The sequence below is a fragment of the Carettochelys insculpta genome, chromosome 8 (genome assembly GCF_033958435.1).
Source record: "Carettochelys insculpta isolate YL-2023 chromosome 8, ASM3395843v1, whole genome shotgun sequence".
NCBI lineage: Eukaryota > Metazoa > Chordata > Testudines > Carettochelyidae > Carettochelys > Carettochelys insculpta.
In genome coordinates, this window is record NC_134144.1 from 66,664,405 (window position 1) to 66,691,233 (window position 26,829).

General features: G+C 46.4%; 1 protein-coding gene across 4 annotated transcripts in view; it reads left to right on the forward strand.

The window, feature by feature from the left end:
• IQCB1 (IQ motif containing B1) overlaps positions 1–7,808 on the forward strand; it is a 45,661-nt gene extending 37,853 nt beyond the window's left edge. For 3 of the 4 annotated variants that reach the window (XM_075001257.1, XM_075001259.1, XM_075001258.1), the window contains exons 12-14: positions 623–754; positions 1,129–1,285; positions 2,615–3,183. In XM_075001257.1, coding sequence (XP_074857358.1) covers positions 623–754; positions 1,129–1,285; positions 2,615–2,841 — 516 coding nt within the window. In that variant the 3' untranslated portion in view covers positions 2,842–3,183. Of the gene's footprint in view, positions 1–622; positions 755–1,128; positions 1,286–2,614; positions 3,184–7,441 lie in introns of those variants that run through there. The other variant, XM_075001260.1, reaches the window with a different exon arrangement.
• The last annotated feature ends 19,021 nt before the right edge of the window (positions 7,809–26,829 follow it).

The following is a 26,829-nucleotide window of genomic DNA, read 5'->3' on the forward strand; positions in this document are numbered from 1 at the left end:
CTAATGGGACCCATGTTTGAGTCCCGACCCATAGGTTAGAAATCCCTGCTCTACATACATATGCTACATTCCATTTGTGGTGCCAAACTATTCAAATACATCAGAAAAGTACCTAAACTCAATTGTTTTATGTCATGTTACAAACCCTTGGAACGAATTGGAGACTTTTACATGTATTTTAATGGGAATTTAGTGTCGCTCTTATGAGTTTTCGCCTACGAGCTGAAATTTGGGAACCAGTTGTGCTCGTATAGCGAGGGATGAGTGTATAAAAATAGTCAAAAACTGCCCACGCAAATCAATCCAGAAGCCCAAACTTCATCATCTGTTAACCATATGTAAACTGCAAAATGAGGAACAGTCCATAGGAAAAGGTGATAAGAACTGTTACTTTGGAACTAGAGCTGGTTTCTCTGCGTAGCTTGTATAAGCAGTAAAACTGACAATAAGTTATTGGCTTGTGTCTGATCAAGCCATCTTATGTACTGTTGCTACATTGTGAAATCTAAAGTTGCACCTTACTGGCTACAGTGCTAGGACATTTTTCTTTAAAGAATTTTTTTTTGAAAGATGGACAAAAACACCTGTGAATGACATACTCTTGATATCTTCTTTCATGCAGGCTCATAAATTCTTGGAAAAGTGTCACAGGAAACGGCAGGCACTCTCTCCCTGGAAAGAACCGAAGGAATTCACCAGTGCACAGAAACTAGCATTACAGCAAAGGGTGGATGACTACATCAGACTGCACCCGGTGTGTCCTAGTGATTTTGTAGTTTTGCATTCCTCACTCACCATAGAGGGAAGAAATATGCACAGTTATATAAACATCAGTGCTCAAGATAGCCCCTGTGAGCTGGATGCATATTAATCCTGCTTATTTGTCTTTGAGAGAAATATACCAGGATCTTTTTTTCATTCTTAATGTAATAAAATAGGCTAAGAAAAGCCTAATTGGAAAGCTGTATCCCCTGATGATGGATCACTTTGCAGAGAAAACTTAGGAGTAAGCAGAATTATTAAATTTACAAATAGACGAAGAATGCAAATGTTGTTTTGTAGACATTAACATGCTCACAAAGGATTTAAAGCAACTGTTCCTTAATGATGACAAATGTTTTCCTCCAGGCTTCCCAAATGTCTGAAGAAATGAGTAAGGAACTACATCTGCAGGCTCAGGAGAAGCTGGCACAGTACCTCCTTAGGAGCAGTCTGGATTGCAGAGCAGACCAGCGCAGGGAGGCTTTACTAGCTCAGATCAACACTGATGTGGAGCTGTTGATGAGTATGTGTCTGTTTCTAGATTTGTTCCTTGGTCACTACATGGATTTAACTTTGCAAGCCATCTGCCATGGCTCAAGATGTGGGTTCCAGCTTAAGGGCAGACTGTTCAGCAATGGCACAAATCCCAAACTGATTGTGTGCTCTGGGATCGCATGTAGGTTTCACCAACCACTTATTAAAATAAATTCCTTTGGGTACTCCAACAGCCTTATCATGGAGTCACAGACATTCTCTTAGGGTATTCCAATATTCTTGCCACCCAGATGAGCTAACCTTTGCCATGGATGATCCGTGATACAGTAATAATGCATCTGATGAAGTGGGTCTTTGCCCACAAAAGCTCATGTACCAATATATCTTAGTCTATGAGGTGCCACAGAACTTCTTGTTGTTTTTGTGGATACAGACTAACATGGCTACCCCTCTGAAACAAGTAATATTCAAGTTATTCCCATTCCTAAAGGACAAGTCAATTGCACCTTAGATCTCATAGTAAAGACAATGCTGATATACTAAATCTTTAGAGAGCTTACAGGATTTAGCTGTAGGAAAAGGAAATGAGATTTAAAGCAGGTAAACATACAGACGAGTTCGCATTTTAATTTTCAAAAAGTAACAGAAGCTTGTATAATAATCAAGTTTCATATATCTCTTAGGGCTAAGCCAGACCAGCAGCTGGGGATTCCTTGCTTAAGTCTAGAAACTTTGGGCTCAGGAGTCAAAGAATACAGATGCACTTCATACTTGACTGCTTTTATGCCATCCTTCCCTTGCTGCTTCAAGTAGCAAACTCAGCTGATGTGAATTCACTTGTGCATCTTCTCTTCATGCAGCAGTTGCGGGAGCAGTCAATTTCCTTTGCCTCTGACCTTCCACTATAGTTCATTTGATATTGATGGACCTTTGTTATTAGGAAGGACCTAGCACCTTCTCTTGGAGACAAGTTTTTCACACTAGTGAATGCGTCTCTGCAGTTTGTTAATTTAAAGATGCTTACAGTGCAAATGCTCAGTTACTACCTTATGATATGGAGCACAGAGGTTGTAAGTGAGATGAATGCTGGGGGAATCTATTTTTAGTAAATTATTGTACACTGTTGACCTGCTGAGCTACTATAGGATAGTACTGCACAAGCAAGGAAACTGGCAACTGTTCAGTGCAGAGATTGATTGTGGTAGGACCAATAGGGTGCAAGGTGTTCAGATGCACAGAAAGCACTGCAGTAGAGATCACCTTGTGCACCGAGGAGCATAGATCCAATACTAGTGGCCTGCGCTAATCTTTCACTTTCCACAGATAGAATTACAGTTAGTTTTCCTCTTTGTTACAGGTGCTCCAAGTCTCATAGATGCCACAGAGAAAGATCTTGAAGTTTTTATGAGTCGATCAGTCCCTGTTGCATGCAAAGCAAGGCAATCCCATAATACCATGCTGAAATACGCTCGCTGGCCATGGTGGAAGAAGCCTGGAGATGAATTCATGGATGATATGATTCCTGATGATGATCTTAATACTGAATTTGGAGCTCTCTTTATTGGAGGAAGTAAATCCTCTTAGTAGGCAGATGAGATTTTAATTCAGTGACCCAGACTCACCTACTATACTATGCAGTCTTGTTCAGTGTGTACTAGTGTAGAAAGAAAACATTCCAATCCTGTATTAAGATAATGCATTATGTAGGATCAAAAAGCATTTTAATTTTAGTGGGGTTTGTTACTCTTAATTTAAAAAAAACCTTACAGGAATTTCCTTTTGCAGATGAACCTAATATCTACTGTGTATTTAAAGTAAAATTACATCCACTTTGATACTAGAATCAGGATTCAAGTACAGTAACTGTAGATATGTATTTATGTCCTGGTTATATTTTTTAAAACTTTTTCAAAATAAATGTTTGAACTGTGGAGTCTCAGTATTGTAGCTTTTCAATGTTTAATTAGTAAAGTGTTCCAGGGAAAGTCACATCTCTACAAAACTCTGGGCTTTACAATCTCAACTCTTCTTTAAGAAAATGAAAGTAGGTGGAAGTAAGAATGGGTTCGCAGAACAAATGCTTGGGGGGAATGTCTGTATTTTTCAACTGCAGGCGTGCCTAAAATGTGCTAGGTGCTTTCCAAAGACAGCCACGGTCCACACAGCAGTTTGTCTACAACCACAAAAACAGAACTGGGAACAGGACAGTCCCAAGGCAGGACATGGGGGAACCCCTCCCCCACCCCTCCACCCAGCAAGGCCCAGCCCCTGCTCTGCCACATCCCCTTACCCTCTGCTCCAGTAATGGGGCTGGGGGATTTACTTGGGACCAGGGGGTGCACATAATGGTGCTAACTGCAGCAGGGAGTCACCTTGCCCACCCCACTTGCCATGGCGTGGCAGGAGTAGCAGCCTGCTTTGCTCTGCCATCCTCCCAGCCTGCTGTGGAGAAGCTAGGCACAGCAGGCTGGGACAGCGGCAAAGCAGAGCAGGCTGCTGCTCCCACGGCCCACACGGTGAGTGTGGGGGTGGGGGCAGTTGATCCCCTGCTGCCACAGCTGCCACCATGCACAATCCCCCATCTCCAAGTAATCCTCACCCCCATCCATAACACCACCACAGAGACCCCAAAAGCGCAACGCCTGGAGCAGCTGCCCCACCTGGTCCTATGGATGGGATGGCTCTTACTGAGGCTTGAGTTTGGAGGTGGGGGAGAAGAAGAGAGAAAAACTATACAAGCAAAGTGCACAGATTAGTGATAGACAGGAGCCTAGTTAAAAGATGTTGGGGAAAGTTTTTGTTTTCTCTCTCCCCATCCCCAAGCATACAGGTCAATGAGATTTATGCATCTGGTTAAGGCCCAAATTCAGGAAACTGTCCCTGACTTTGAACAGTCCTTAAAAACACTTTAATTTTGTGAGCAATATATGCTTTAGTATGAAGACTTGTTTGCATGGGCTTTTATTACAGTGTAGCTGTAATCCTAGTCACTTCAGTTTTCTGAGCCAATACTCATGTTGAAGATGGCTTCACTTTTCAGTAATAATTCTGGTTTGAAAACAACAAGAAGTCCTGTGGCACCTTATAGACTAACAGACATTTTGGAGCACAGGCTTTCGTGGGCAAAGACCCACTTCATCAGATGCAAGTTCTGGTCTGGAGGCCAATCAACTGGCTGGCTTAGCCTCATCCTTATTAGATGTATCTACTAAAACATTTACCAACGCATTTGTTCATTCCTCTTAATTAACATGGGCCTGAATAGCATTGTTACTACAATACTTTAATGTAGTGCCTTATGGGGATAGGCTACAGACAGCCTGTGGACCAATTCTGGACTGCCATATGCTTTCAAGCAAAGCGTGACATTTTTATTTACTTGATATTATATTAATAAAATTGTTGGTTTGTAGCTTTTCTCTGGTGAGCTAGCCTCTGGCAAAAGACCTCCCGGATGCCCCCAGTTGCGCTACAAAGACGTCTGCAAGAGAGACCTCAGAGGTAGACATTGAGCTGGACAACTGGGAAGAACTAGCAGACGACCGCAGCAGATGGAGGCAGGGGTTACATAAGGGCCTTCAGAAGGGTGAGATGAGGATCAGACAGCTAGCAGAGGAGAAGCGAGCGCACAGAAAGCACACTAAGGACTTGCCAGACACCCACCACATCTGCAAGAGATGCAGCAAGGACTGTCACTCTCGTTGGGGTCTTCATAGTCATAGTAGATGCTGTAAATGAAGTCCTCAATTGAAACTATAAAGGGCACGATCCATAGTCTATGCAGACTGAAGGATGCCTACTACTACTATCTGGAGTCTGGACCTTGACAGTACCCCGACCAAGAAATTTGGGCCTTGACAAAAAAAAAAAAAAAATCTCTGCATGTGCTGAGTGATCACCAAACAGTCAGAAAGAAAACAGAGACATCAGCTGTAGCTGACAAGAGGAAATCCATTCATGGCTACTGTCCCCCAACCAGCCAGGCTTCCCCAGATCTACAGAGCTGTTACAGAGAGGTGGGTGTCTCTGTGCTCTGGAGTTGCAGTGTCCCAGCTGTTCTGCTCCCAAAATAGACATTTAATAGCTTCCTTAGTATATTGTTGTACCCTCTGCACTGAGCAGTCCATTACTGGAAATGTTGTGAGTTGCTACTGCAGTGCAGTGGCCTCTGCTGTGTGTTTAAATCCTCCTAATTATCCTCATTAGAACAGCCCTTTCTCACAGCTATGAGCAGGAAGGTGCCCTGTGTAATATGTTTTATGTACAGCGATGAGCTCCCCAGCCAGTGTTAAGCACCCAGTGAATTATAGAGCTGTCTCACCAAAAAGCCATTTATTGTAAGGCTAATGGTCTCTGCCACTCACTGCCATTGAAGTGGATTATGTGCCCCCGCCCCCCTTTGTAATATGCAATTTGCTGGCTAATGGATTTTTAAAGCATGTTTAGTGCCAAGGTGCTGCTTTGTCAGAGGAATTCAGCCTACAGGGTTATTTAGCAACAGGCCAAGTACAGCACTGCCATTCTCCACCCCACCAGGGTAATAATAATTATGGTTAAAACTGAATATTTATTGGCCATAGATCTCAAAGCAGTTCACAGATGAAGATCAGTGTCATTATTCTTGATTTGTAGATGGGCAAACTGAGCACAGAGCTGACATAACTTCCTACGGTCTCCCACCAGGTACAGAACTCAGGTCTTCTAAATCCTCGTCTAGTGTTCTATCCAGTAGACAACACTGCCTTTTAGCATAGTGTAGTCTTCAAGGCCTAGTCAGCCTCCTTATAGACACAGCCAACCAGAGCACAGCCACTGCTAACCATCACACTGTTTGTCGGGTAAAGACATTTGCTCATTAGTTACTAGACTAACACCAACCGTTCATTTCCCAGACAGCAGTGACCAGCTGCTTACACTTTGCATTTGTGACTGAGAAATGAAAAGCCACCTAGACCATTACTAGTATGCTACACTACCTAGCCTCATTTCCTGCTTTGGATGCCCCTAACTCAGTCTCATTTACTTCTGCTACCTGCAACATGTGCTGATAAAAGCAAGACTGAATCAGAGCAAAACTCAGCAGAAAGCAACCAGGAGAACACAGTCTGACCACCAGCTAGTGCCTTTGGGTGACTGAACTAGCCAAGATATGGGCGGGCAACTAGAACTGATGTCGCTCCAAACCTCTGGGTGCTTCAGGGCTGGAATTAGGAAACCACCTGCAGCTCACATGGCTTTCAAATTGTTGTGGGTAGTCAGCCAGCCTTTCTCAAAACCCAACCCAAAGTGTCTCAAGCAAGCGAGTGGCCATTTTGAAAACTACTGGAGTAAGTCACTGAGGGTCCATCTGCACTACCCACTGGATTGACCTCCTCAGGGTTGATCTTCCGGGGTTGGATTTCATGCACCTAATGGGGCACGCAAAATTGAACTCTCAGGGGTCAACAGACAACCCTTTTACTCCTAAGTCCCAAGAGGAGTAAGGGAGGTCGATAGGAGAGTTTCTCCCGTCAACCTCCCTCAGTGAGGATGGCCAGGTAAGTCTATTGTAGATAAGTTGATTCCACCCATGCAACTGTGGTAGCTGGAATTGCATATCTCCGATCGACTTTAAGGTCTAGTGTAGACCTGGCCTTAGAAATGATGAAGTTGCCTACAATAGATTCTGTGCATTGCTGAGCTGCCTGCTGGACTGTTTGGGGAGGGAGGAATCGTAATGGCAGTAGGAGGGGTATGGAGTTTACAGTACATTCTGCAAGGCCTGTTGGTTTTTACTTTGTGAAGTTTCTTGTTCGCAATCCTGACAATGGGTGAGGAGAGGAAAGAAAAGTGGAGGAATCCCAGGTCACGTGAACCGGTCATGGATTCTAGACACAAGTTCAGTGACTCTGGGGAAACCAGAGCTGAGGTGAAATAATTTGTTCACCTAGCTCTCAGGCAAGACTATGGAGTTAATGTTTGTAACATGTTTTAAGGACGTAATAGGCAGTGTGTGTAACATGCAAGGCATGTTATGAAGTGAGGAAGCACGAGGACACTGCAAGGGAGTCAGAGATCTGACCATCATCAAATATTGATATGGGTTAAGCTGGCCTGTGGGGGCGTTTTAGCTGAATTGCAGCTTTCCACAGCTGTGATAAATTGGAACAACTTGTCACGTGGTTTTATTGTTTTCCCCCATTAGGTAAACCATTATGAGTGTGTTACTGCAACAGCTTAAACAGCAACAAAAATACATTGCCTCTGAAGGATACAAATTAGATGGATAATAAACAATAACCATTCATCTGCAGAAGCTGCCCGAGGCAAGTAACAGAGCAGTGAGACAGCAACAAAAGCCAACAGAGATGCACCTGGAACTCTTCAACCAGCCAGGGCAAGAAGTCATACATACTGCACTGGCTTCTGTAACTGAGAAGGACCGTTGACACAAACAGCTGAATTCTTATTTAATGGCAGTTTCTGCTACAACTGAACTTTGTAAACAAGAGGCCGGACTCCAAGGGAGAGACAGGCAGTGGCTCAAAGTGTTTCCATCCAGTCAAGCTCAATTTCCTGGCCTTTTCAGACCTGCTGTAATTAGAGCAGGGTACTGATATAGGGCTCCCAAGAGACAGGTTGCCAATGCACTCAGCTATTTTACATCAGTGTGCTTCAATCCTTCTCATGCTGATTTCTGTAGGAGCAGGAGCTCCTCAAATATCCAGGCTAGGCTCACAGTGTCACCAAACTTGAGGAGGAAGGAATGGTTTTCCCAAATAGCAGAACTGTAAATAATCATGAAGACGACTGTGAGGAAGTCCAGCAATTAGAGAACCTGGCAGGTCTCTGTACTGAGAGCTGTTTACAGCAAGGTGCTGCAAGGACATGAGCAATGGCTTTTCAAGTTCTCTAACAATTATTCCTCATCCTAACAATACAATATCCAGAGTCCATCAGGTATAATTTTGAGTACCATTGAACACTCTTACGGAAGAACTGCACTGGTTATCAGAGCAGGGCTGTGTAGCAACTTCCATTGAAGGAGCTCAAAGCGACGTACCAACACAAAGTGATTGTCACAGATCCGCACAGCTTCATGCTAAGGGTGTGTCTACACTTCCACTTGATCAATACAACTTTTGTTGTTCCTGGGTGCTTAACCCCCTTCACCCACAAACAACAAAGTTTTGCTGTGGCAAGTGAAAGTATAAATCCTGCTTTCTCCGCACGAGCGCTCTGTTCTCAACAAAGTGAAGCCTTCTCATTGGGGGTGGAAGTATTATGTTGGCAAAAGGGCTGAAAAACAGCTTTCCCACAAGCTGACTTTCAGTAACCAGGCTTAAAAGTTGTGCAGCCTAGACGTACCCTGAGGTTACACCTACGTTTACTGGGAGATCGACCCAGTTAGAGTCGATCTTCCGGGATTCAATTTCGCGCACCTAGTGGGGATGTGCGAAATCGAACTGTCAGAGGTTGACAGTTGACCCCTGTAATTCTCAGTCTTGCGAGGAGTAAGAGAGGTCAACAGGAGAGCAAGAGGCCAACAGCTGCCAGGCCCCAGGGCGAGTTGGGAGGGAAGCCTGGCTCTGTCCCTCACAAGGGGTGGGGTCAAGAACAAAAGGGGTGGGGCAAAGGGCAGTTAGGTTGCAGAGCTGTCTGGATCGCAGCGCTGCCTCCCTCTCCCTGCTCCCTCAGAGCTGTGCGCAGCTGCAGCAGTGCTTCCACAGCAGTTCAAAGGGACCTGGTGCTTCAGCTGCCACCACTGCCTCCTTTGCCCATCGCTGTCGGCAGGCCTGCCCATGTTCCACCTAGCTGGGATCCACTCTTCCGGCAGTGGCCAGATGCTTCTGGGGAAAAGAAGAGAGTGGGACAATCCCTGAGCAACCCAGCCCCAGGCAGACTGTCTCAGTTTCTGGACATTGGAGGTTTAGGCATGCCCCCGGTATGTTCATATGTTCTTGACTATCTTAGCTAATGACCACTGATGGATCTGTCCTGCATGAACTTATCTAATTATTTTTAATCCAGTTATAGGTCTGGCCATGCTAACGTTTCTGGGCACTGCTTTCCACTCGTTGCCTGCGTGTTGTGTGAAGTACGTCATTCTGTCTCTTCTAAACCTTCTACTTTTTAATTTCATTGGTGATGCAAGTTCATGTGTTACGTGATAAGATAAACCATTTCCTAATCACTGTCTCTACACAAGTCATGATATTTTAGATCTCTATCATATCCCCTTGGTCTCACTCTTCATTCTGTTCTCAGATGGGAGCAATTTGATATCCCTAATTATTTTGTTGTCTTTTTCTGTACCTTTTCCAATTCTAATACATCTTTTTTCAGTTGGGATGACCAGAACTGCTCTCAGTATTCCAGCAGCAGGTGTATGGTGGATTTATACATCAGCCTAATATCTTCTACCTTATTATCTATCCCTTTCCTAACGTTTCCTAATATTCTGTTAGCATTTTTCACTGCCACTGCACACTGAGCAGATGTTTTTGATATCATTAGGAATATGTTTTCCAACGTAAGTTACTTTGCATCGATCAACATTGAATTTCACCTGCCATTTTCTTGCAAAGTCACTCAGATCTATGAGATCCCTTAGCAACTCTTTGCAGTCAGCTTTCGACTTAAAGTATCTTGAGTGATTTTGTGTCATTGCTAAACTTTGCTGCCTTTTTCCAGATCACTTATGAACATGTTGAACAGCACTTGTCCTTGTACAGATATTTGGGGGACCTATTTATCTCTCTATGTTATGAAAACTAACCATTTATCTGAGCCTTTGTTTCTTATCTTTTAACCAGCTAATGATCCATGAAAGGACTTTTTACCTTATCCCATTATTTGCCTATTTTATTTTTGAGCTTTGGTGAAGGACTCCATGAAAGACTTCCTGGAGGTGCACGTATATGCACTGCATTGTCCTTGTCCAAATGCTTGCTGGCACCCTCAAACAATGCTAGTTAATTGATTAGATGCATTTCCCTTTATAAGAGTCATGTTGATACTTCCCAACATATCATGTTTGTTTATTTCTATTTCTCTTATAATTAAGTTTTTATTATAGCTTCAATCAATTTGCCTGGCTCTGACATTAGGCTTGCTAACCTGTAATTGCCAGGATCACCTCTGGAGTGTTTTTTAAAAAATTGGCATTACATTAGCTATCTTCCAGTCAATAAACTACATACCATAGATTTAGTTCTGCTATTTCCTATGTGAGTTTCTTCAGAACTCTTGGGTGAATACCATTTGGTCCTGGTGACTTATTAATGTTTGTTTAACCAATTTGTACCAAAACCTCCTCTACAGACACCTCAATCTGGGACTAGTCTTCAGATGTGTTATCTAAAAAGAATGGCTCAGGTGTGAGAATCTCCCTCATATCATAATCTAATAAGCTTTATGGCTTGGGTGGGGAATGTGACGAGGAAAGTATGATATATTCTGACTTTATAAGGCATTTGATACTATTTGGCATGACCTGCTCACAAACAGATTAGGAAGAGGTGAAACTACTAAGAGAAGAGTGCCGAAATGATTGAAAAAACCATTCTCAAGGTGCCATTACCAGTGGTAACAGTCAAGTTGGAAGGGTATATCAAATGGAAGGAGGCATGAGAGTGTGACAGGAATGAAATTACTGGACTCGATGACCTCCTGAGGTCCCTTCCAGCCCTAGGACTCTGTGATTCTACTTGGTTATCTGGTAACATGGGAGGGAAGGAACGCCCCCCCGCACACTTTGCTTTTATGTATCATTCACTGGCTTCTAAATGAAAGGACAGTGTCAGGGGTAGTTTTACTCCTTTGCAAAATTAGCTTTACTGGGGTGACTGATTTTTACCCAGTGGGATGACCCAGCAGCATCTCTCTCAAGCAGCTATGAAGAATGCATGATTCTTCTCCATGGTCTCAGCTTACATTAAAATATATCTCTATGTATCTATATAGTCATTATGATTGGGAATAGAAGGGGAATATTACACATGTGGATTGAGTACAGAGTACAGAGATGTCTAAATGAGCTGTTAACACTCAAGAAAGAGATTTTGAAATCATCCTGGACAGCTCCCGGAGAACAGGCACTCAGTGTGCAGCAGAAATTTACAAAGCAAGCAGAATGTTAGGCCCAGCAGTTCTCATACTGTGGATCAGGACCCCAAAGTGGGTCACAAGTTCGCAACCCTGTTTTAAAGGGGTCACCAGGGATGGCATTAGATTTGCTGGAGCTTGGGCCAAAACCAAGCTGTACCACCTGAGGCAGTGTGGTTCAGGCTACAGGACAGCAAGGCTCAAGAGGGCTCATGCTTTGGAGCCCCTTCCTGGGGTTATGTAATAATTTTTGTTGCCAGAAGGGGCTTGTGGTGCAATGAAGTTTGAGAACCCTGACTTTAGATAATAGATAATACATCAAAAAATAGCATAATGCCAATATATAAATCCACAGTACACCTGCCCCTTGTGTACTGTATGCGGTTCTGGTCTCCACATCTCAAACAATGTATTAGAATTGGAAAAGTACAGCGAAGGGCAACAAAAATAATTTAGATCAGTGTTTCTTAAACTCCTTGAGACCACGGAACAACAAACAATGATGTTTTTAATGTGGAACACTGACAATTTTCTTCAAAAAAATTGTCAGACAAAAAGAAAAAAAAGAACCTAAGTGGCAAAATATACAGCAAAAACAAAATGAAGTAATTTAATCAGGTATCATAGCAATGAAGTACTAATGGAGTATCTGGTTTTAATAACAGAAAATATATGCCATCAGTGTATTTTTGCAAACGAACAACACATCTGCTAGTTGTTCATGGAACACAGTGTGCTGTAGAACACGGTTGAGGAAATGCGGCTTGTGGGTGTAAGAGTCCATCTGAGGAAAGCTTAAAAGGACTGAGGGTTTTTAGATAAGAAGAGAGAACTAAGGGAGGGGGGATACGACTGATTCTATAAAGTCAAAAATGGTGTGGAGAAAAGAGGCTATTTGCCCATTCACATGGCACATAAATTACCCAATTAACAGCTGGCAGATTTAGAATACACAAAAGGAAAAACTTCATAAAGTCAAGCTCTTCTGGCAGCTATTGTGTATGGATCCTGGCCCCTCCCAGTCACCTGACTGGAAGTCAGGAGGTGGGGCTAGGCCTACAAAAGCCCAGCCTGAGGATCCACTCTGTAGGGAGTTTCTAGGCTCTCTACCTGGCAGGCTGAAGACTGGTGGAAGCTTGGGACCTTGCTGATTCTGATGTCTTGGTGGGGGGGGGATGACCCAGTGGAACCTGCTGCCTGAAGGAGACCAGCCAGACCTGGAGGATGGACTGGAGTATCTGCCACAGCCTGAGGCTGTGGAACTGACAGGCCTGGATTGGGCTACCTGGAACTCCATGAGCCCTGAGATGTTGGCTGGATTCTGGGTATGTGCTGGTTGTGGGGCAGACTGGGAGTGGCCCAGAGAGGAGGTGGGTAGAGGGGACTGTTAAAGGACCTTGGGTCTGTGCATTGCAGTCTGGATTCCCTGTTGCATCATGCAGGAGGATGTGACCAGGGCCCCTGGGCTGGGATGCACTGGAGTGGGTGGGTGGGCCCATGGGTGGCAGTCTCCCTTGTGCTTGTGTGGGGGCTGCCCTACTGTGCATCAGGGTATGGGCTCTTCTGTTTGTGTCCTGCTCCACCCTGAGAGAGGGCCTGGGCTTTCTAGAGATGTCTAGTTTTTGTTGCCCTGCACCAGGGCCTTGGCCTGCCCCACCTTGCACCAGGACATGAGCTCCTTTTGGCTGTTTGCCACCTTGCCCAGAGTTAGGGCTGGGGGCCTTCTAAGACTGAGCCTGCTGTTGCCTGGACCTTGAACTAGGCCCTGACAACAGCCAAGTTTTCCCCAGCACCTGCCTGAAGTAAGGCATGGGGCTTTGAACAGTTGCCTCTCACCCACCTGTGGCAAGAGGGGACCCCTGCCCCACCCATGAAATAGTGACTTGGGGGTTGTTTGGCACTCATGGCAGTGGGGTGGGATGGCTGTTCACTTCCCTAGAAGGGGAAGAGCCCTTCCAGGAGCCCAAACTGGCTACACTGTGGAACTGGTTGGTAGGGGAAGCTGTGGAGGCAAAACCTTTAACTGAGCTTAAAAAAGAAAATGAGGTCATGGAAGATAAGGGCTGTTGGCCAAGGGACACAACTGTACACTCTGGGAGTCCCTAAATCTGGCTGATGGGATGGATTATTTGATAAATTACCCTGTTCTGTTCATTCCTGCTGGAGCATCTGGGGCTGAGCATTGATGGAAGATAGGATCCTGGGTGAGAATGGCCACTTATGTTCTTAACATTGTGTATAAGGTGTAAGGACTTGTTAATGATGAAACACAATGCCATGAAGATGCATGTGGAGATGAAGGGTTTGGGGAGGAAGTCTTGAGCTTAATTTCAAAGTCTCCTGCCATCCATACAACTCAACAGGATTTAAGGGTCTCTCTGTTAGCATATAGCATCCTGGCTTTGTGTGTATGACTGTGTGACAGTCCCCTATTTTGACTTGCTACACAAAAAACGTATGGGGCCCGCTGCTAATGGACCACGGCTCTAATCAGAGATTCCAATATACATGTGCTTATGGTAATTGCAGCTTGTGTGCAGCCTGTTACTTCATTACGAATGCTTACAAAAAAACCTTAAGGAACATTTTCCTATTCAGGTGAATGTCTGTCTGTTTACTTACTCTACCCCCACATTTCCCTGCTCCAGCCATTACAACTCAATTTCTTCTCTAATGCCACACCACCAAAGAGCCTGAAAAATACTTGCTGCAGGGTTCCTTTGCAGTTGCACCTGGCCAATTTCAAGTTTGTGAATGGCTTGCTTATTCCACTATCGTATGCCCAGCATTTGTATGTAAGTTGACTAGATAAATCTTAGGTAAACCACGTGCTCCAAACAGCCAACCTCACTTTTTGTTGTCTTTCTCTCTTTTTTGAGGATGCACACAGGAGCCTCCCTTGGCATGAGTAAGCTTCCTGTCATCTTCTTGGCCTCGCACAGATATGATCTTCCTTACAGATCTGCCAAGCTCTCTTACCTACCTTAGACCACTTACAGAAACTGAGTCTCCTCTGCAGCGTTAACTGAGAGCCTGGCTGGCTTTTAGCTCAAACTGTAGAGCAGGGGTCAGCCACCTTTTTGAGGTGCAGTGCCAAAACTTGACCTTTTGACCTCTACATACAGTCTGAGTACTGTGATACTTTATAAAGCCACTAACAGTCCTACTTACAACACGGTCATTAATAAGAGGCAGAGCTTTACTGTTTTGGGGGTGGATGGTAGTATGAGAGTGTCTTTTTCTTTAATCCAGGGGAGGAATGGCTTTGAGCAAACTCCCAATTGCCTGGAGGATGAGGACGGTCAGGGCTGAGCTCCCTTAGCACTAGTACCTGTGATTGCTGACCCCTGATGTAGAGACTCGGGCAGCAAGTTCCAGAGATCTCAGGTGCTAATACCCCGTGGGTGGTTACAGATGCCCCAAGTGTGGAGTCGAGCTTGGGGTCCTGATGCGTTCCACAACCGGATCCTTCCCTGACACCCACCTTTGCCTTGGTGTAGAGAAGGGGCAGCATCGCAGCACGGCTAGGTAAAAGGCAATAAGTTACAGGTACAGGCCATGCACCACTGAGCCACGTGCCTCGCCTCCCCGGGTAGCTATGCTGACATCGGCTCTGCAGTTCCCCCAGCCTGGCCCCCGGAGGCTGCCGGCTTTGCAGCACTCTCGAGGTGCTGCCGCTTGCTTGGGGACTGCTACCCGGCCACAGGCAGGAACCATTCCCCCTCGCCCTGCATCCTACCAGGGATCCTCGCTGCGGGACTCGGCCGGCTGCAGCCGCAGCTCAGCTCTGCCCATGAAAGGACCTTCCCCCGCCCCGCCTTACAGAGAGTCCCGCTACCCAATCAGCAGCGCACGAGCCGCTCTCGCGCCCCCTTTACCCGGGCGTTGCCGTGGAGACGCGCTAAACCAGGGGCTGACTCCAGCTTGCAAAAGCCCGGTGGGGGCGGGGGATGCAGCGGGCGGCTTCTCCCGGCGAGGCCAAGCGCTGCTGCTGGCCGCCAAAGGCGAAGCATCCCTGGGAGACGCTGCAGCCTGGAGGTAAACAAGCGCTGCCGGGGAGCCAAGCGGCGTGCACCCTGGAAGCTGCTTGGCAGAAGCCGGCGGGGCCCGGATCTTGCTGCGGTCGGTGGGGAAGGCAGCCGCTTCCACCCATGGTGCGCCAGCCCTGCCCCAGTCTGCGTGGCAGCCGGCCCCGAACAGGGCTGCCGAGGGTGTGAAGGAAGGTGGAAAGTTGGGCTGGAGTTGGTGCCGAGCGGGGCGCAGGGGCTGGGCTGGCCGGAGAAGCGCTGCCGGGGTGGTGGGGAGCGGAAAGGCCCCAGAGGCTGCACTTCTCTGGTGGGTTCCCCCGGAGCGGGCTTGGGGCTCTGCTGACGAGCTTGCACGGACGGCGTCCATGCAGGGCGCGAGCTCGTCGGGGTGTCAGTGAGGGGCAGACAGCTGCAACATGTACCCATCAGACATCCGTGACTCCAGGGAAGCTGTCACTGGCGAGTCGCCCCCCACGCTCCGCGTTGTTTGCGCCTTAGACTTGCATCGGTGCATGGGGTCCGCTGTCCGGTTATGCGAATACCTCGCAGCCCCCTTCCTTTTCTTGGGTCCCTTCTCCCCACACCCTCCAGGGCTGGACTGGAAAGGGGCGTCAAGGAGAGACTCTGGGTTTGCACCGAATCGGTTGAAATGCACTGGCTTGGAAAGACCTGGTACTTTATGGATAAGCCAGCTTCCCCCTTCAAGGCTGCTTGTCCAGTGCCTGCTTACCGGCTGAGCCAGAAAAATGCACCTTTCTAGGAAAAGGGCTGTAACAAAGACAAATGGCTGCATGGGTTGAAGTGGGAGCGACAGAAGGTTTGTAAGAGACTGTAACCTCCTTCGCTGCCACTGGTCATTTGTCTGGCTTGAAATAAGAAACGTTAGGAGAGGTGGAGGGTGTTTAAATAATAAAAAATCATGGACATTGCATTCTTTTTGCTTTCTGTTGCCACAAGCTGTTCTTCCCTCTCCACCACTGGCTGATTCTGTGGTCAGTAGCTGTTGGGTGAAGTAGCCATTGCTAGCTACTTCTGCATCCACCACCTGGATGGTTTCACAGCAGGGGATAGTTACCTCTTTCCAGTTCACCCCTTTCAGCATCAGGTTGATGTTGAAGTAGCTGTTTCATACCTGGGGAACCTGCATGCCCATTATGTACTTCTGAGTTCATTACCGACAATAACAGCTCCCATTGATGAGTTCAAATGCCGTGCTCTGGGCATACTTTTCTCGCACCCCTCCTTTTTCGGAAGCTGATGCTTCATGATAATTGAAATGGACCCTTATCGCCATGTTCTGCATGTATTGGTTGTTTAATAGCTGCAGTGGAGACAACTTTAGGAATTCACAGCTGAGCAAGGCAGAGAACCCATCCATTTTATACAGAATTTGTTTCTGGGTGAAATAGATTATTTCAGATATGTTTGAGCAGGAGATTGACTGCTTGAAAGGAAACCTGAATAGCTTCTGTCCAGCTCTTTACGTCTGCAGGATGCAACTGAGTCACTTTTAATTAAATTCACCATTCAGATTCATAATGGCCTCATCTCCGGAATGTTTTATTTACGGATAGTGATGTCATACCCATGCACCATTGGCAGGGTTGTGCATTTGAGTCTATTTAGGTAGATGTTTCCGTGGATTATTGAAAAATGTCAGGCCCAACAGAATTCTGTAAACAAAACGGGCAAAACCAGTCCTACCACTGTTTGCAGTGATTCACAGCCCTGCCTCGAGACTTGCTTAGTTATACCTTCTCCCCACAGGGTGTTAAATAATAGCACAAAACATTCTTTAGTTACATTACAATAGTGTCTGTTGGCCAAGGTGGTGGTTTGTTCTGTTGAATGCTTTCAGAGTGCTTTACCAACATTCAGGCTCAGACTGCCTGCATGCACAAAAGTAGTATTGTTTCCACTCTACAAGTAGAAGAAGTAGAGGCACCTTACGTGACTTGCAGAAACAGAGCCTAGAGGGTTAGGCTCCCAAATTCTGTGGTTTTGTCACTTGTCCTACTCTCTACCATTGTTTCCTAAAGTAACTACCCACGGTAATATCAGTGCTCTGTTCATGCTCAGAACACTTTGGGGAAATGCTGTCACTCAGTTAGAGGCCAGGATTATTGTCAGTGTGGTGATTATTACAAAGCCATCCTTTTCAGTTAAAGACACAGGTCTGGGGTTCAGGGAGCTAGGAGCTAGGAAGATGCCTTATGCAGTGATGAGAGTCTGATTAGGCTAGACACTATACAGCCATCCAATAAATCAGAGGTCCCTGCGCTGAGAATTAACAGTGGAAGCAGCAAACAAGGTAGGTTCCAAACCCAGTTCTGCTGCAGGTGTCCTGAATGTCATGAATTGCCAGCTGTTTCAAAAGGCCAGATATTGCCAAGTGCCCCACCCCCAGCAGCTCCTTCCATAACACTTATGGCCTGCTTCTCCCAAGAGCTTTCCCCACATCTGACCAGGCACTTTGGAGAATCTAGCCCCTTGTGTTTCATCCTAAGCCAGAGCTTAGCTTGTTTGAAAAATCTGGTCCTTGGTGGCAAGAGCGGAATTCTTTACAATAGGGCCCCAAGCTACTCTTCAACTCTGGCTCTCCCTGCAAAAATGAGGGTACAGTACTGCTTCTTTTCTCTAGTGGGGTGTTTGTATTGGACCTCAGAGGAGTTTAGGTGATCAGCATTCCTTCCGCCATTTTGTCTTGCACACATTCCTTTTCCCTCCCTGTTGTTCAGCTGTCTCCGGCCATGCCTGTCTCCTAATACATGCACACAGCACTAAGCTTCTACTCCCCCATTAGGGCTTGTAGGCAGTAGCATGATAGGAAATAAAAAGTATTCTTGCTATACAGAGACACAATGCTGAGCCTCTAGATCACAGCCTCTAGGTTCTTCAGTTGTACTGCAGTGGTTCCTGGCACGTGATAAGTTTCATCTCTTGTATCTTGTTCAGAGCATAGGCGTGTGGTCCAACTCTCACTCTCACTGGTTTGTAAATGTGGAGTAGGCATATGTCTCTGCTGTGCTGCAATTGGGGTTGGTTTCGTAGGAGGTGAGTCTGAACTAGCTTTCTGAGAACTAGCTCAGGTACCAATAACGATGAAACTACAGAAGCACAAGCTTCAGTGTGCGCTATACAAGCCCATCTGGGACCCTGGGTATTCAGCACAAGCCCAGCATTAATTCTGTGCTGTTAGGAGAGCTTCAATGAACTCAGGTATGTCTTCTGCAATCGAATCTCTCATTGTAGTACAGACACGGCTTACGTCAGGGTAATCAATTCTTTCTGGTGAAGGTCTAAATATTTTGGTAAAGGAATAGTCAAGGTCCACAAGCCAGAGAAAATATTTAATAATATAATAATAATGAAATTGAGTAAATGAAAGATTCTGCAGTTTGTTCAAAAGTATTTGGTAGTCTGGATCTGGCCACCTTTAACTACCACTGGGCCAAGTCATCTGAAGTCAGTGGCGTTGCACTGGAGTAAGACTGGTGTACAGTGAGGGAGGTCTCAAGCCCCAGACCTGTAAGACCAGGTTTCTAGATTCTGTGCTGGCTCACCAGTTTGTTGTATGATCTTGGCCAAGGTTCTAGATTTCTCTGGCTCTGAAATGGTGACAGCAAAGGTCCCTTTGTCTCTATAGGCTGCTCAGAGAGCACAGGTTATGCACAATAAAAGTGCTTACCAGCTGTGGAATGGTATTGTATTGTAGTAGCACTTACGTTCCAGCTGTGGGCCAGAGCTACACTGTGCTAGGTTCTGGACAAACAAAAGAACTGGGGGCACCAAATGGAATTCACAGGTAGCAGGGTTTTGGCGGGGGGGGGGGGGGGGGCGGGGAAGATGTGTTCTTTGCACAGTCAACCTGTGGAACTCCTTGCCAGAGAATGTTGTGTAGTCGACACTATAACAGGGTTCAAAAGAGAGCTACATAAATTCATGGATAATAGGTCCACCAGTGGCTCTGAGCCCAGGATTGGGCAGGCATTGTGTCCCTAGCCTCTGTTTGCCAGAAGCTGGGAATGTGCGACAGAGATGCATCACTTGATTATCTGTTCTGTTCATTCTTGTGTGGGCACCTGGCATTGGCTACTGTGAGAAGACAGGCTACTGTGCTAGATGGACCTCTGGTTGACCCACTATGGCTGTTCTTATGGATGTTTGCCCCCAAAGGGTCTGCAGACTGAGACAGGAGACAACAGGTGGAGACAGGTGAGGAAACCCAAAGGAATGAGACAGAATTGGTCAGGCAGTATTGCAGTATGACCAAATTCTCTCCTTGCTATTAGAGAAGATCCCCAGTAGCTCCACTGGCTACAGTGGAATTGCATTACTGTAGCTGAGGAGATAATTGGCCCCTACCTGAGGAATGTATTCGCTTCCCTCCCCATGGAAGTATTGTACACTTGGCACTTCGGGAAAGGTTTTCTACTTACTGGTCCTGCTCACTAGTCTCTCTGCATAACCCAGCTGAAGTTTTCCTTGTGGGGGTCTTGTTTCCTAATGTAACTGGGGGATTCTTCAACTACTTTGACCGTTAGTATTTTGCCACTATATAACTGGGACAGCCCACTCTTCCTTGACTGACTAATAGGGCCTTAGTTTGGCCATGTGACCCTTCCAAGCTTCCATACAAAGAAAAAACCAGGAGCTGACCATGCAGCCTGCATGGCACCACTGAGGACCTGACCCTAGCTGGGCGGGGATAAGATTACTGTGAGCTGCGAGGTGTGGCTTGGGAGAGGAACACGTGGAAGTCCTGTGGGCGGGTATTGCCTGTGCTAGAGGGCAAGCAGGGCGAAGAGAGGATGGTGGGTATGTATTGTACAGAATGCGGCATAAAGTACCACTTCATTGACATTTGCCCTTGGTCTGTACCTTTGCATGGCGTGTGCATGAATTTCACTTGTTGCATTAAATCAGCATAAAAGTGACCCCTGGAGTATGCAACCAACATGTCAATTTGTCAAACATGCCACTGTTAGCAGGATAACCGTGTTACATGAGGGAGATGTTACTGAGCCATCTCACAGGGATACTGCAGGAGCACTAGAAAGGTGTGTGTTCAGCAAGCAGCTTGCAAGAGGACAGTTTAGAGGTACCCAGCACATAGAAGGAAGGACATGTGGTTTCATCGGGTCACATCTGGACAGTTACACCTCATGGATGACGGTATTTTGATGGGATCAGGCATGAGTCTGTTTTTAATTTCTGCATCATTGTACAAATCATGAGATTGTGTCCCTGCTATGGAGTATGGGCTAGTTGCCTAGTGACGTAGGGCTATCCAGAATTCAGGTGTTATGTCGCACTACTTTTCCTTCTATGCAGCGGTCTCTCTCCCTCTCTTTTTCTAGGCTGTGCCATTTTCACCTCTGCAACACAACTTTGAACCATTGGGTTAGTCCTGAGTCCGGGGGATCAGAAATGGGTCACTTACATTCCACCTAGCAGTCCCCTGTAAAGGGGGTTGGCACCGAAGTGTCACAGGCACTCAGAGGAATTATGGGTGGAAAGCAGTGAAATTAAGGGAGTTAAGTCTGGCTGAGTCAGTCAAAGCTTCCAGAAAATGCAGAAGTCCCTAAAGCAAAGGGCTGGAACCCCATTGCTTAGTTGCTGGCAAAGTGAGATTGAACCAAGTGTTAAGTGTAGAGTAGGGTAGAACCCAGCCTCTGCAGGAGGGTTTGTTTACATCTCTCTCTCTGAATCCAAAGATCACATGTATTCTAGAAATGAGCTGTGGTGCTCTAGGATGTCAGAGCATCTGCCATCGCTCTTTTCCTAGCTCAAGCCAGCTTTTCAATGGTGCTGAAAGCTATTATGGAAGAGTACAGAGCAAGCTTAGCTGTAGGGCTTCTATCACTGAGCATTAGCCAATTGCCGCCATATCAGATTAGTTCAGTGTCACATTAGCTCTCATTTACATTCATGCAAATGCAGCGTGACTGCCCCCATGCCACTGATTGAATTATTGTGTTTAAAGCCCCATAACTGGGATAATTAAACGGGAGGTTCTGATTAGGAAACTGGATTTCCCCAAGGTGACTCCTCTTGTTGTGTATCAGAGAGGTAGCTGTGTTAGTCTGTAGCTTCGAGAACAACAAGAAGTCTTGTGGCACCTTATAGACTAACAGATATTTTGGAGCATAAGCTTTCATGGGCAAAGACCCGCTTCCTGCACTCATGCATCTGATGAAGCGGGTCTTTGCCCGTGAAAGCTTATGCTCCAAAATATCTGTTAGTCTATAAGGTGCCACAAGACTTCTTGTTGTGGTTGCTGCTGCTTCTGAAGAGTCTGCTTGGGGTTTGAGCAGCAGGGGAAGAAAAACAGAGGGTGTTGTGGTTTTAGTAGTTGTGTATCTAGCACTGATATAGCTACATGATTGGCAGCCGCAGAGCCTTTGTCCTCTATGGCACCACACAGTATGGCTAGCACTAGTGTAAGAGTCCCACACTCTGCCCCTCCCAGTGCACCCATGCCCTGGCCAGCTTAGCTCTCTTTCCAAGAATTCTTGGCCTCTGAAGAGTTGTCCTACAAGGATATCCATTTTTGTGGACACTGCTCCAGTAGGGAGCTGGGCTGAGACTCGCCCAACCCATTCCACAGGTATGAGGGAGGTGAAAAAACTATGCAGACTCTCTTATATAGACTTGGCCCAATGTGCCACATAAGTGTATTGATGACACTAAGATTGCATGAAGCTTAGGCAAGCTAACGCACACATGTTCTGTTCAGTAGCTCCATGGTGCCCAGCGTTGTAAAGTTAGCTGGTCCCAGGGCTGTGAGGTGTCAGAGCAGGTCTTTGCTTCGGGTCTAGACAGCTCTGCTGCTCAAGAGAATCGGTGACTGTTTGAAGGCCTGACGGCTCGTGAACTTGTAACAGGAGGCTAGGAGGAACTTCAAGTTTTGCATAGCTGATAGTCGGCCCCCTTGAAAAGCTAGGCAACGCTATGCGTTGGTGACCCTCGTCACCGACCTGTCGGTGCAGGAGCCACATTGCCAGACCACTGCCACACTTCAACAGCCAGGGAAGTTCTGTCCCTAAGCTTGAAGTGGTGATCAGAAATAAACGGTGTTTAGCTTCAGTGCATCCACACCAAGTTTCCCTTTTAAAAAAAGGGAGAGACAGGAGAAGAGTGGCGTTTCCTCATGACTGACTCAAGTCAGGGCTGAAATGTCAGGTGACTTTGATTAAATCTAAGAACTTAGAGACAGAAAAGATCAGTTAGCTAGAGAACCTCCTTGTGGGGGTAGTAAATTTAGTCCAGTCCAGGTTTAGTCAAATAAACTACTCAAATTGCTTCTTTTTCCCCTCCTCCTCTCTATTTTGTACTGTGAGATCAGAGTTAGCTCAACAAAGCCTGTTTCCTATGAATTAGTTAGTCCTGTGTTGTATGTTTACATTTTACAAACACATTTTCAGTCCCTGAAAGAATTGTCTAGCACCTAAATTTCTAAGCTTCCTACAGGCTTACGGAGCTGTCTGCCCTTCAGCAGACACATGCAACTCCAGCAGATGCTAGTAGGAGTTCCACATATGTATCAAAGGAAGAACCTGCCCCTTTGGGACTGCCTTGTGAAGGGAATAGCTGTGGTGCCAATATGCTGAACACATTTTTTCGAGCCATTCCAGGAATGACGCACGTCTCTTGGCTATTCTGGGATCCAGGAGCAATTCTGGCAGAGCATCACATCAGGAGCCATTTGTTTTCCAAACATTAACAAAGCGAAGTTGCTTTGTAATACAAAGACATTCAGCAATCCAGAGAGTCAGTTATTAGTTGAAAGCTGACAACAGTTTTGACTGCAAGCATGTGACCATCAAGGCAGAGCTCTTGCTGAGCCAGGAACTTCCTTTAGTGAGAGAGCATGTTCAGGAGAAGGTAAACTGTGGATCTTGGTGTCCTTGAGCCAATATGTCACTCATTAGAGAAGGCTTTAGTGGGACAGCATAGCTGCGGACCCTCTAGTACTGCTCCTGTTTCCTAGACACTGGTTATGAGATTGCAGTATTGTGCTCAGGATGCCAGAGACAAGGTGGTGAGGTAATGAAGAGCTCTGTCAGCTCGAAAGCTTGCCTCTTTCTTTCACAGAAGGTGGTCCAATAAGAGGATTATTTCACCCACCATCTCATTAGTTGAGTGTCCTATCCAGGCAGCAGCTCTGTTGTGACAGATTTTTTCCACAGAATTCATAGCCTTAACTACTAAAGATAAGGTGGGTGAGGTAATATCTTTTACTGGATCCACTTTTGTTGGTGAGTCAAGCTCTCTCTCACCAGCAGAAGCTGGTCCAATGGAAGTTATTACCTCACCTTCAATGTCCCTCTGATAGCCTAGGACCTACACAGTAGAACTATACTGCATAGCTTGATTGATGAGAAACCACGAACAGAACTTGGTGGAAGGAGATTTTCAGGAGTACCGGGCTGCAGCATGGTTCATAGGCCTGAAAAAATGGCATATGGGCAAAACAGCAGAGGTTAGAGATGTGACGAAAGTACTGCCTGAGGAATATTTTCAAACCTGACTTATGAGGGTACCACAGAGCTGAGCTAACCCTATCCCAGATGGAGAAGGCAGACCTGGGAGGTGTATACGGTCAATGGAACAGCTGGATATTGTAGCACGTTTGAGGCTGGGTCCTTGGAATCTTGATGACCGTGAATCAGTGACCGATTATTACAGCACACAGCTGACTGATAGTGTTCCCCTCACGCTTGGCTTAGGCACTGCCCTCAAAAGGTGGTCTCATCTTCTCCCAGCTGGGACTTGGTAGAATGTCAGTCTTAACCCTCACATTACTTTCTGGTCTTGCTTTGATGGTGCAAAGTTATGGGGTGGGGGCAGAGGTGTAGAAATGCTTTTCCAAACAGGAGAGGGAGAAAAACCAACAAGCAAATACTTTCCAGTTCACATTTGGTGGTTTCTCATGGGTGTGACAAGAACACAGCAGTGGCAGATCTGCTCTCACATCGTACGTCTCTAGACAGGTTCGTTCACCGGCACGAAGCGTGCATGTTGTACAAAGACCAGCACCTGGAAAGCAAGGTGTAGCCCACTGAAGATTGGCCTGCCTCATTCCTCTGTTTCTGCAAATGCAGGGGACTGAGATGTGGTAGGCTGCCGTGGGGAGTGGAGCAGAACCTTTGTAGCATCGCCCTTCTTCCTAGGAGCCTGCCGAAATCCTTCTGCTTGAGCTCCAGAGCAGAGTGGCTCCCTCGTATCACGAGGGAGGTTGCAGCCATGGGCCACCCATCTCTGCAGTATCATTCCTGGGTGAGCTAGTGCTCCTATGCCTCCAAGGAACAGGGTAACAGAATGGTGCAGAGGGGCTGAGCTTTTCCTACAGCCAGTAGATTGTTTCTTAAATCCCTGTTGTTCAGAGCTCTGCTATATACAGACTTTCTGCAGTTTCCCTATTCCATCCACTCAAGGAGGATGCCTCAACTTTCCGATGCGGAGTTCAAACCTGCGCAGGGTGCTGCCTGCTATGGGGAGCTTTTTCCATTGCTAGGGCTGTGTTTGTAATTAGCAAAGCTATTAGAACATAGTTGTCAATATCGTAGTACCATTGGGGCCATGTTTGTCTTTGCCCCATGACAGAATCTGAACACTTGGCATGTCAAGATTCCAAAAAAAGAAGTGTATCTCCACTTATTCATTGCTGTTGCAGTTTTAACCTTAATTGGCACAGCCAGGAAATTAATCACAATCTCTTGATAGCAAATGCGTCTGCAAGATAGCCCTTAACTTCCTAATCTTCTCCAGAAAAATCCAAAGTGGAATCACTATTGCTCATTTTTTTTCATGAATCCGCGTCAGTTTTGCCCACAGCCCACTTGCAGTAGCTCAGTTGTGAGAATGTGGTCAAGGAGCCCTATTCACAGGAGCTGCGTACTCGAACTCTGCATTGCTTGTAGAAGCAGTTTGTGACTGCACCATGTTCTTGGAAACAGTTGCCTTACGATCAGGAGAACTAGGCTGCATGCAGTAAGATGCCCTCATACGATTAGGACGGTGTCTTTAGGCAGACTGATGCATGTAAGCAAAACTACAGGGAAGCAGGGACAACTTGTTGTGATGGAACAATTGTATGGAGTGGGTGCTGAGAGCCATTGATCCAAACTGTGAATCCCATATGTCAGGGGTCAGCAACCTTTCTTCCCCCCCGCCCCCCATGCTCTTCTGTGGAGGGATCTGGAACAGTATTGCCAGCTCTTGTGGTTATATCCCATGTCTCAAGCCCTGGTTCCTGGAATCAAGTGATGTGACAATCTTGGCTTGCCATTGTTGAATGAAAGGTTCTAGTGTTTGTGGTAGCCAAGGAAGCTTGATAACCCCAATCCCAGTGATTCAAAAAGCATGAGGCAAATAAACACCACCTTCCGAGGTCTCGAAACATCTGAATTTTGAACACTTGGGGATAATGATGACACTGGAGACTCAGACTGATTTACTGTTGGACCCTAAAAACTACCTGTTTCAGAGCTCCAGCCTCTCCCTCACTCCCCACCACATGGAGCTGAGGTTACTACCAGGTTAATACCTTGCATTAAATACATAGGGCCCGGTATAATGTTGTCCTACCCCACAAACCTCCCTAGCTGCCCCCTACATGCCACCTCAGCCTGCTGCATAATTTTTATCTTGAATCATGCTCACAGAACATTTGTACATGTTCATGCTTCATATCATCGACTTCGTCACCCTCATGTCCTGCCCCAGTGCCCAGGGGCAGGACTTGCAGCTCCTTGAGGAGGGTGAAGAACCCCAGTGGGCCAGGCCTTCCTTTGCACTGGTTTCGAGGCTGGCTGTGTGTACTTCATGAACTCCTGTAACACCTCTTCCTTCTGTAGTCCGAGAGAGACCCTGGTGCACATCTGTGTAAAGTGCATCAGTTAGCAGCCTCTGCTTTCCCCGCACCTCCTTGTTTATTCACACCTCATTTGTGGTCCACAGAATCACAGGACTTCATTAGCTGTCTCCTGGTGCATGCCGAGATAGCTGTCCATCGCTCCAGGAGGAAAAACCTGGTTGGGATGGTGCTGTTCAGCCATGGGGCTATTTCTGGTCTCTTCTGATTATGCTTCCAGGCAAAGTTCCTGCAGGCAGGGACCACATAATTGTAAAATGCAGCTGAGGAGCAGTGGGTTCTCTCTGGGGTTGTCTGCTCAGTGTCCCCAGCTGGTTCCCTCCTTTTTAGCCTTTGCCTTCACTCCTAATCTTTTGTTGTCCCAAGTATTCACTTGTGTCTTTTGCTTGGTGGGACTGCCCATTAGTTGTGGGAGTGAGCATTTAGTTTTGCATGGGCCTAGACCTGCTTGCTCCAGTACATGTAAATAGTATGCAGGGGTCAGCTTTCCGAGTGCATCACCCCCCACTCCCCATGATGGACCAGGATATCAAGAACTACCCTGAAAAGAGTTCAGCTGCCATATGGACACTGAGACAA